Below are 11,445 nucleotides of genomic sequence, written 5' to 3' on the forward strand. Positions count from 1 at the left end.
CGGTTATCACGTTAGGAACTGGACTGACCTGGACCACGCGGAGCCGGAGCATCGTGAGTATAAACCTCCAGGTTGCGAAGGCTTGCGCACTCGACCAAAGAGCTAATTCTTATCCAAAGCACACGCGGTGGCCTGGCTAATACTATAATAGGTCTTCCAATAATATTCCGCATTCGTCAGCAATCTCGTTATCATGGCCGCTGTGCGACCTCTGTCCGATGCTCCCAATCACCCATGTCTGCCGGGATTAACGTTACCGAGGAGCAGCCTTTGCTGTCCAACTCCAAGCAGTCAAGTTATCATGATAACCCCCCAGACAGCTCAAGTCGCACTCAGGACGAAGAGGCACTTCCCTTGACAGACGAAACGAGTGACTCATTGAAAGAGCCGTGGACCGGGAAGCGAATAACTGTCTATGGTGTTCTGACATTGTTAGGAGTGTTTATATTGGCCACATTCATCAAAGGCTTCATTGACGCTGATGATGTGAATGTAAGTCGTGGTCTGCTTGTATAATATCTATTTTCTTCCTCATGTTCGTCGTTGCTAGTTTGACTTTGGAAAAGCGTTCAAGAGTGCGCTAGGAGGAGGGTTAAGTGGTGCTGCAGGTAAGCAAATCCATTCATTGGAACATCTATGTCACAATTTTGATGTCATGGCAGCCATGGTGTTGCAGGTTTTGGCGCTCATGGTATGATGCTCATACCGAATATCTCCGATTTCCGCTGAAAATCATGTAGCCTCTGCGCACCATCATGAATTACCAATACAGATACGGCACAACAACGACGCAGGCTACCAAGATTTTATACGCTGATGGCGGTTGGACACGGTATTACCAAGGCCTCACTGCAGCTCTGGTTCAAGGGCCAGTATCCCGTTTTGGCGACACCGCTGCCAATGTAGGCATTCTCGCCCTCCTTCAAAGTAATTCATACATGAAGACCCTGCCGACGTTTGTAAAAACATTGTTCGCAAGTGTTGCTGCGGCTTGTTTCCGCATGACATTGACCCCAGTTGACACGATCAAGACGACTATGCAGACGCAGGGTAAGGAAGGCATCGCATTACTGAGGGCCAGGGTATATCTTCACATATATAGTATCTGCTTGTCCTGATGTTCTCTTAGGTTAAGAAGTATGGTATTGGCAGCTTGTGGTATGGTGCTCTCGCGACTGCCGCTGCTACATTTGTCGGTCACTACCCAGTAAGCGCTTAAATCTGGGACATACATTCTTTACTGATTCTTTACCCAGTGGTTCGGGACGTACAACTATCTCAACGCGGTCCTCCCACTTCCAACGACTATACTGCAGAAACTCCTTCGTTCTGCTATAATCGGCTTTGCAGCTTCCATCACCTCTGATACCGTCTCTAACTCTCTTCGCGTGCTGAAGACCTACCGACAAGTCAATGCTACACCAATTGGATATGCCGATGCTGCCCGCGCCGTCATCGCAGCAGACGGCCTCAAGGGTCTGTTCGGACGGGGACTCAAAACCCGTATCTTGGCCAACGGCCTCCAAGGAATCATGTTTTCAGTGCTGTGGAAGTTATTTTTGGATATGTGAGTTATTCGTGCGCATGTCTTTATGATCTGGTCCTGAGTATTCCCATCATGTCCAGGTGGAATGACAAGACGAATTAGATACGTTCGGGTGTAATGCATATAAGGAAGGGCTTGTACATCACTGTTACCCTGAATACCAGGTCACTCCGTTACCTTCTCATTGTTCTTGATCCTGCCAAGAGTTTGGTCTTGTGATATCGTGATACATAGAACATATCTCACTCTTGGATTCCAAAGGAATGTATGTATGATATTGACATTTGTCTTGTACATCACAAGAGACAGCTTGACTCGTTCGGAACTGATCGATGATCATGAACCATCGTTGTGTTGTGTTTGTTTGAACAGATCCACGGCGCGACGAGTAAACTTTTATCAGAATGCTCTCACTCGTGGTATACCATCTGAGTTTTGGACGCCTGTCACAGAAGCACATGATGATGCAGAGCCTTACTGGCTCTCACATCCTTTTAATTCCTCGGGATTGGTGAACCATATATTACTACAGATGTGCACTCAGTCGAATGTGCAATGCAAGTCTGTCCAGCTTATATTTGAGCAAACAGGAAAGTATTCCAAGTGGGACCCACCCTGGGAGATTCTAGTATGTCTGATCAATGGCTCACATCATCTTTAGTTGTATGTTGACATTGAGCAGATTAGGTCATCTAGACACCTTATATCAGTATCCCTCAGTCTGATATGATGGACTGAGATTGCTCTGTATCTAGACACCTTATATCAGTATCGTAAGCATGTATGTGAGTGATCTTGTTACGACCAGGGTTATCTGAATGGCATGAGCACGAATGTGCTGCCACATGTCGAGGATGTCTTACAAGTCAGCAAATGCCGACAGGTCTCTCCGTCTACCTCAGTAAGGTTTAAGGGCCTCATTGAGATGAAGGGCTAGCAAGAATATGACTAAGGCACGGGGAGCGACTTAGAAGTGCAGATCAAGGGTTGAGGATCAAGGAAAGCGAGTTGATTAGACAAGCTAGATCTAGGGAAGACCTGGTAGAATAAAGTAAAGAACTAATACAATGTCCTGTCTACTTATATACGCTGTACATAAGTGTTCAAGCTCAGTTCGTATCTGGGGGATCTATGCTAGTCATGGCGAGTCAGAGATAAGTGTACATGAGTCGAGCCATGAGGATCAGATAAGATGCATGAGGCTTAACCTCTAATCAAGCATGAGGCACCATGCTGCGCTTGAGTCATATATAGGCGCCATACGATGCTCTAGTCATAGATACGGTGCCATGTGTCTAACATGCGCCGGTCTAGGTGTCCATGAGGCGAACAGCCCCTGGAGATCAGGTACAAGGCCATCTAGGCCTACCATGACTCACAGTGAGTCATAGCAGTTCCAGACCACTGTCGTTCTAGGTTCTAGCAGTGTTCTGCTGTGTCGGTCATTCCAGCAGAGAGGGGCTCTGCCAATGTTACAGTTGACTGTAACAGATCTAGGTATGGCGTGATGAACACAAGAGACTTACCCTCAGTCTGATATGATGGACTGAGGGAAGAGAGAGACAATGGAAATAGAACATATATACTAAGTACACCCATTCCAAAACTCATACTCCGACAGTGGTCACATTGTTCACGTGCTCATAGCACCAATACATATGGAAGAATCAACAAAGCCACAGGCAATTTTTTACCCAAAGACTCTATCAACTCCAATGAGTTCCAGCCACTTTTCTGTCTTGCAGGTATTGAACCTGAGTCTGATGAACATCTAAAGACTGTCTGGAAGAGTCTGAATTTACTACATGGTCAAACAATTTAAATTGAATACTGAATCTCATGCATGAGTCAACAATAGTGATGTGCAAGGCCCGGCTCGGCTCAAAAGCTGGGGCTATGGCTTGGCTTGATAGGGCTCAGGCTCCTTCAGATTGCAGGCCAGGCCCTCCCCAACAGCTCAGGCTTGGTCAGGCTTGGCTTAGGGCTCAGGCCTTGGCTTCATATTACAATAGTGCTACAACATGTCTAATGATTGAACAAATACATCTTCATCATCGGAATCTCGCTGCACTTCTTCATCATCCAATTCTTCACCCAATACATCCAGTAAGTCACCCATCTGAGGCTCAGGCTGGTCCAAGTCTCTGTCACCCTCAGTGATGATGGAAGGATCCTCACAAAACAATAACCCTCATTTGATCATACATTTGAGGCACTGAAGTGCCTCAACAATATCAGGTTTCAGACAGTTACATTGCTTACTGATCGTGATTCCTGCTGATGAGAAAGCTCGCTCACTCGATACAGAGGTTGCCATTACAGAAAGGAAGTCGCAGGCAAGTGAAGCCCACATGGGGTAGTGTGGGGAGTTGATACCCCACCATTGAACAATGGACATCCCTCCGAGATGGTCCTTCGAGTTCAAGTATGCGTGAAAGTTGTGCAACCACAGCTTCAATGGATCTACCGAGTCAAAAAGACAAGCTGAAGATGTGCGAGACAGAGTTGGTGGATCCTGGTATGGTGTGTCAAGTGCATCTTCATCACCATCAGAAAGCTCATTCAGCAAAACATCCAATCTGTGGTTGCCGGTGCTGGTGCAAAGCTCCGTAGATGCTGAGGACTTCCCTGCATCATCACCATGCATCTCAAGATAGGACTCCTTATACTGCAAGAAGAACATCAACAACAGTTTATAAGTGAGATATAGACAAACGAACCATTGCTTTAGCATTCTCAAGCACCTCGTGCAGTAAATCATTCCCCCAATGACGACGGATATGAGCAGCCTTTTGTGTTGGGTCCAGAACTAAGATACTCAAATAAGTTGGTGTAGAAGTAAATCGGATGCGAGCACACTCACGCATAGCCATGATGTGGGCATCTGAACTGGCAGACTTCATGTAATAATCTGAAATTTTATCAACGGCGGCATCCAACGCTTGATGAAAATCGATATATTTGATCCATGCTGAATGAGATGACCAGGCACTGTGTAATGCTTTGAGTGCTGGCAGTGCCAGGTGCAGTGTTGGACCCTCCTCAGAGGAGAACGAATGCTGTGCTAACTCTGCGAACTATCATGCACGATTAGTACACCAATGGCCCACAAATAACATGAAAAATACACCAAGAATCAAGAGAAGTTTTTGGACTTGAGACCATTCATCTTCAGACAGCTCTAAGCTGGCAATCTTTTTGCATCTCAAAGCATCTCTGTCTTGCAATGTGAGTCGGCCAACAAAGTAATTAACATCCTAGCAAAATGAAATGTAAGCAAGGAGACAACAATGAAGTCTCATTACATACCTCACACATTTTGTATGCACGTCGGAGCATGACAAAGGTCGAGGACCATCGTACTTTCATATCTAGAAGAAGCTGGTGTGGATTAGCTGTAGGAACATGACCATCCTTGTCACGAAGTTGAATATTGCAGAAAAGTTCTTTCTGGGAGGCAGAAGAATGTTCCTATATGAAGATGAGCCACATGGATCCAAAAGTCATCAAAGACAAACCTTAACAGCAATAGAGCATACAAGCCCAACCTCATCATGCTGCCCATGGCATAACACAACAAGATCATTGTCGGGCTTCATTGCATTGACATGCTTAGATTTGCTGTGTGTTGAGAGCAGGGCTTGTGTTGTGAGATTAATAATATGCGCGAGGCACCTCAGCCGCCGTTTTTTAGGGTCAAACTTTTTCTTTGTCTTGTCTTCAATATGTTTGCTGAAATGTTCCATCATGGTGTCATTATTGGCCGTGTTGTTGCACATAACATAACTAATCTAACAAATGGCAATGTTAGTTGCATGAATCGCACAACAGCAAAATTGAACCAACCTTGTGAGCAATACCAGCACGTTTCACGACCTTGAAAAGTGCTTGACCAAGCTGTTTACCATTGTGTGCATGGTTCAATCAAGTGAAGCTGAGAAGTGCACTTTTGACCTTCCAAACACCAAGACTTTGTTCTTCGATCCAATGGCCTGTCACTGCGAAGTAGCCATCGGTGTTGGAGGCCAGCCATCCATCACAGGTGACATTGACACAGCCTTTGACAGCCTCACTCTAAAACATACAGTGAGACCCAGAGAACTTGAGTAAAAGTAAACATACCAGTAGTCTCTTGTGAAGGTTTGTGAGATTTTGTTTAAACAAGTCAATTATTGCACACCGTGTCTGTCTGTGGTCGGGTAGGATGACAAGAGAACAGTGCGTCGATATCACAACTGTGTTGCTCTCGTCGAGGCTTGGACGGTTCATCGATACTCATGACTTTGATATTGGTAAGAAAGCCTTCCGCATCGACTGAATCAGCATTAGGTAGGGGTACTACAATCATTTGTTAGTGAGTTAGCATGATAAGAGGATAACATAAACGTACCTTTCTTTTGCCGTTTTTTCAGTGGTTTCATTGACATGAGGGGGTCTTTGTCTTTGTCTTTGTCCTTGTCCTTGTCAGAAGCAGGAGGCTGTGCAAGGTCGATGTCCTTGGCATCAGGACTTTGTGCATCCTGTTTTCATCCTGTAGGAATTGGGTTGCAGTTAGTAAAGCACATAAAACTAAAGAAAACTTACCTTTGATGAGCTGTTTTTTGGTATGGGGGCTCACCAGCTGGATTGTGTTATTGTTGGCTCCATCTAAGTCAGTAGGGTCCAAGACAACAGCGGTGTGGTTTGCAATATGAGCTATTCGGTGGGAAAGAAGCTCTTGATCAGCGGCATTGTCTGTACTAATCACCTTTGCTGATGGCACAGCAACCCATTTAGGATGTGGCACAGGTGCTTCCTCAGTATCTGAGTTGATACGCAGCACCATTGGGAAATAAGGTTAGTTAGGTGATTAGCAAAAAGGAAGGGTGATCCAGTAGTATGGACCAAAGAAACTATGCAGTTTTTGGATATCACCGCAGGTCGTAGATACTAGATTAGGTTGGCGGCTCAAAGGCCCAGCTCAGGCTTGAACAAACCTGAGGCCAGGCCTTGAGCCTACATAGGCTGCACCCCAAGGCCTGGCTAGGCTTGGCCTAAGTCGGCTGGGCTGGGCCTGGCCCACGGCCTGAAGCCGGGCCTTGCACATCACTAGTCAACAATTCATCTGTCCTGATTAGAAATCAACAGGAGTATGGGTAACCCCTAGAGGTCAGGGGTAAGGGTACTTGAGGGTAGGAGTATGGGTTTGGATCTGGAGATCCCTGTGTTACGACTGGGGTCATTCTTCTCTACAATGGCCAGATAGCCAAGTCAAAGTGTAGAGCAGGATCTTCCTATGAATATAGGCATCAGAGTTCAGGCTAAGGACAGTGTCGCTGACTGCCTTAGAATAATGGTTCAAGACAGTAAGGTTGGAGACCTTACTGAAGAACTAGTTTCCAGGTAAAACCCAGTAGATTAAAGTGAGAAATACCAGCAGTAATTACTGTGCTTAAATAGTCCATATGGTGCGCACAGACCAGGCTAAGAATAGCAGGCATAGCGATATATATCAGGAAGGAAGCAAAGGAAAGAGATAAGAGCCCGTCTATCAAGATAAGGGCTGTGCATGATGTTGGTTGCTAGCATGATAAGACATTCTCGTGATAATGTGAGTGATATACTGGAAGGTGATACATGCCTCGGAGGTAGTGTTAATGATGGCCCATTGTCTAGTGAGGGGAAAATAAGTAGGAATGTACCTTAACTATAACACCCTGTACCCCTGGGCCTAGGCATGATATATACCCAAATTGACCATAGGAGTGATGGATAAGTATAAAATTTTGAAGTTTTCAACAGTAGTACAATGGTTATTGGGCTTATTGTGATTTTATATTGTGAGTTGGTTATTATTTGAGTAAGATATAAGTAAAATACAATCAAATGACCTTCATTTGCAGAAGTTATAGGTACATATTAAAGTCAGCCTACTATGTCTCTTCTAGCCTAGATGGTGATAATACTCCTGTACCCTTGCACCCTTGTAGTATACTTGGTTGGGTAGAGGTGTGGGTTGGGCTCAGGATACCCAATGGTTTACCCCTGTTGATTCCTAGTCCTGATATTATGTTCTGACCAGCTTTAAATCCTGAGATTGCCACAGCTGATATTAAAGGAATATGTAAGGTCAAAAAAGAAACCACTGGCACTATCTTGCTCATGTATAAACCTCACATGGGAAAATCTCTTGAGCATTCTCAAAGCACCTTAAGTCCAGGCATCTTATTGCTAAGCCCTTTATTGCCCTGTCTTCTCCTTGTACCTCTCCAATAAAAGTTAGTGTACCATACTATCTGAAACTAATATAGTCATTTAGGTGCAAGTGAAGAAAAAATCTGCATTACTCTTCTAGCTTCTGCCCCTGTTGCTGGTGCGATGACTGAGATGAAAATTTATGAAATAATGGGGTATAGAGTTACAGAAGTTAAGTCCAGAACCCTAAGGTTCAAATCTGAATCTCTGAACTGGACCTACAGGTTCAGGTTTAGTTTTGATTTAGGTTCAGCCCTTGGATGTGAGGTTCGGTTCCAGTTCAGGGTAGAGGTAGCCTCTCTGAACTTGGTTCAAACTGGTCCAAACCTGTTTGAACCAGCTAGACTCTTGTTTGCCAATATTTAGTGGCTTTTACAGCAGTACTATACAGTAATTACCATATTTTATCAGGCATATAACTCAATTTTTTTTTGGCTAACAACTCTTAAACATTTATCTACACAATGTTCAATGCTGATGAAAGTCAGTGTGCATCCAATCCAGATGGAACTTTAAAGGATGTATCTGAAATCACATTCTATGAGTTTGAATCTGATGAGACACCTATCAACAAAAATTCTGTAACATTGAAAATACCAGCTAAACCAGGTAATTATATGTTAATTGTACTATTCTTATCACATTAACTCCATCTACATTAGCTCTGAGTCAGTTTGATATTCATTCAGCCCTCACAAAGTCTGGCACTTTACCTGCAGCCATAGTAGCTGGTAGCCGTATTTGAAAACCAGCATGGAAGCTTACTACTCATGAAAATGCTGCATTATCGTCATCATCATCTGTGGCAAATCACAAACACAAATGTCAGTTGTTAGATCCAAATGATTCCAAACTAGCACTGATCAAGCACAAGACTTCTCATATGTGCATCAACTCAGAAGATGAGTCCCAAGACCCCTCCACATCTGTTCTCAAGCAAGATGCAGATGGTCACAACAACATACAACTGGAGGATGAAGAGGACAACACTTTGAAGTTTTATGCAGAGATTCAGGATGAATGTTGCACTGAAACACAGGTATGGTCTCATTATTTTTTGTTTTAAGGTCAAGTAATCTAATATTCATTTGCATGTGTTTGCACTCACATCTGCATCCTGCAGGTTCATTTTTTATTCTCTTTACATCCATAATACTGATTTCAATCCTTTATCTCATTTGTTTGCATTCACACTTGCATCCTGTCCTCATTCTCATTTGTGTGTGAAATGTTTGCGCTTATCGCCCACACTTCTTTGTTTGCATACATTTGCACTCTAATTGTCTGCGCTCATTTGTTCACATTTGTTTTGCACTCAGGTATGTTTTTTTGTTCAAAATCTATGTATGTTGTACTACTTACAAGCATTTGCATTTGTTTTGCACCATCTACCCCTTCTGAGTGCTCAATCTTAGAGGGTGGCTTGACTGTCACCATCAGTGCAACAACTTGCATGCTGAGACAGTTGAGGTACTGCAGGTTTTGAAGGATAGTTATGATTGTGGTGATTTGTCTGCAGCTGTGGAGGCAAAGAAGTGAGAGAAAAAGCCCTGGACCTCCAAATAGACATAGATAACAATTGCAGAATTTTGATATTTTATATATCCAGGTTCATAGGTTTGAACCAGTTCATGTGAAGTTCAGTTTAGGTTCAGGTTCAGGTTCAAAAAAAGTAGTTCTTGAACTGAACTGAACTGAACTTTGGCACTCTAGTGGGGTGACATACATATCAGATATACAACAGATGTGAGACCTAGGAGCATTGCTTCACTCTTTTGTATGAACTTTTGCATGACAATCACACCTGCGATAAACAGGCATTACTGTTGGAGTAGGGGACCCCAGGGGCAGCAGCAGAGCAGCAGCCGAGGAGCACCATAGATTAGTCAGCCACTCAGTGTCCTTTGGGCTTTGTCGTAGTGTAGGGTTCTCACCACTTCTTGCTTTGCTTGTTTCATGCAGGCACATAGTTGTGGATATACTGCTCCAACTGGTGAACAGAGTGAGATTTGAATTCATTCCCCCTCAGAACCCAGAGTATAGCGTTTAGAGCAGGGCCCCAAGTTTTCCCTTTCCCATGGGTGATATGTAGCTGAGTGGGTTCCATGGTGGTTAGGACCTTTCGCGAGTGAGTATGCAAAGCTTTGAGTCATGCAGAGCGACGAGGATGTGGTGGTTGAAGGGCAGGCATGAATTTCGGACTCTGCCATCATGCCGAGGCGTGCTGCATGTCCTGCGTGCATTGGGTGGGTGGCTTGGTCCAGCTTTATCCAAGTTTGGTGCCTTTAGCAATCTTTAGTGAGTTTCCCAAAGCTACTATGAGTCCCACTAGTGTTCTAGCCACTGCTTTGGACAGTCTGTGAAATGTGCAATGATTTTTATTTTTAATATTGTTCTTTTTATTCCAACTATTTGTATTTATACCATATCTTAATATTATACTTGTTAAGTACCCTCCTCACACACTCATCACTACCTATTATAAGACTATAGCTTAGGTGTACAGATCCAAGTAACTGCTAGTATAGGTATGAGTCACTATTGGGTGCAGATAAGGGTCTGATCTTTAATTTACCTATGCCAATTCCTATCTTGGCATGAGGTTAAAATTAAGACCATGATCATTTTTTTACTTAGCTAGCTATACTATTAGGTTGCAAAGTGTTTTACTAATTATCTGCCTGGTCTCATACTATTTCTTTTTTGTATCCTACTATCAATTTACATAATGTGATTGTTTTTTTGATGAATTATCCATATATCAGTGAGCTTTGCAATATATATTCATTTGATAGGCATTTATTATTTAATAGTTTGTTATTGTGATTAAATTTGTAGATTTTCCACCCTTCAGAGTAGTACTAACCTGCTTGCATACCACCTCAAGCTAACACTTAGTCCAGCTCAAACTACTAGATCATGTTAGTAATTTTTGAGTGAGATGGATATCAGATGTATAGTTACTGGTACCAGTACTGTAATGAATACTAAGAAATATTTGTCATATCATATAGCTTAACTAATATTCAAACCATTGCTAACTCCATATAATTAATTCTAAGACCTTTATTATATCATATACAGTTGATATGCTCATAATGCATACCGTTGGGGTGGCAAAAACTTGATGCATTATAAGACATATGCACGATGACATATGTCACACAGGTGTGACGTTTGTGACGTCTGCCAAATTTGTGACACGAAAAGTACAGTATCCACAATGCCTATGTGTATTATGCTTTGAAATAACAATCTATAGAAGTCTGCTTGGCATTCAGTAGCTCCTCTCGCTGTAACTGAGCACAAAAAACACGGAGTTGTGATGACAAATTAAGGGAAACCTGTGGATCACAATGTTGCATGCATCCAGTTTCGAGCTGCTGACACAATTTGAAAACTTCTGCGCACGTGAATGATGGCCCATCATCTTCTGACTCATCATCTGAATTGATCTCGATAACTTCACCATTTGTGACTGCAATCTTGCGACGGACTTCATCAGCAATAGCCTGCTCACTGGCACCTTCAAATTTCGGGAGATCTCCATTATCCCTCTCCTTGGCAGGGTCCACAATTTCGTCAATGGTTAGTAAAGTACCAAGAGTGTGTTTCCATTCCTTGAGATCATTAATTGATCCCATAAGTTCCTGTTCTGCAGCAGC

The 11,445-nt window shown here is 43.3% G+C and overlaps 1 protein-coding gene across 1 annotated transcript; it reads left to right on the forward strand.

The window, feature by feature from the left end:
- The first annotated feature begins 59 nt into the window (after positions 1–59).
- Positions 60–1,894, forward strand: F5147DRAFT_701302 (mitochondrial carrier). Its single transcript, XM_041437725.1, has 7 exons — positions 60–492; positions 551–608; positions 663–691; positions 741–1,082; positions 1,130–1,207; positions 1,257–1,567; positions 1,627–1,894. Exons 1-7 carry the CDS (start codon positions 235–237, stop codon positions 1,646–1,648), a joined length of 1,098 nt encoding a protein of 365 aa, XP_041291478.1. The 5' UTR covers positions 60–234; the 3' UTR covers positions 1,649–1,894.
- Positions 1,895–11,445: the final 9,551 nt, after the last annotated feature.

This window comes from Suillus discolor (assembly GCF_016758755.1).
Source record: "Suillus discolor strain FC423 chromosome Unknown F5147scaffold_36, whole genome shotgun sequence".
Classification (NCBI taxonomy): Eukaryota; Fungi; Basidiomycota; class Agaricomycetes; order Boletales; family Suillaceae; genus Suillus; species Suillus discolor.

What these genes read in the sequence shown, in the direction of transcription:
- F5147DRAFT_701302 (XM_041437725.1), top strand. Translation starts at nt 235, where the DNA reads ATGTCTGCCGGGATTAACGTTACCGAGGAGCAGCCTTTGCTGTCCAAC. An exon ending in TTGACGCTGATGATGTGAAT is followed by an intron (nt 493 to 550) that starts GTAAGTCGTGGT and finishes CGTCGTTGCTAG; the next exon opens with TTTGACTTTGGAAAAGCGTT. An exon ending in CATTTGTCGGTCACTACCCA is followed by an intron (nt 1,208 to 1,256) that starts GTAAGCGCTTAA and finishes TTCTTTACCCAG; the next exon opens with TGGTTCGGGACGTACAACTA.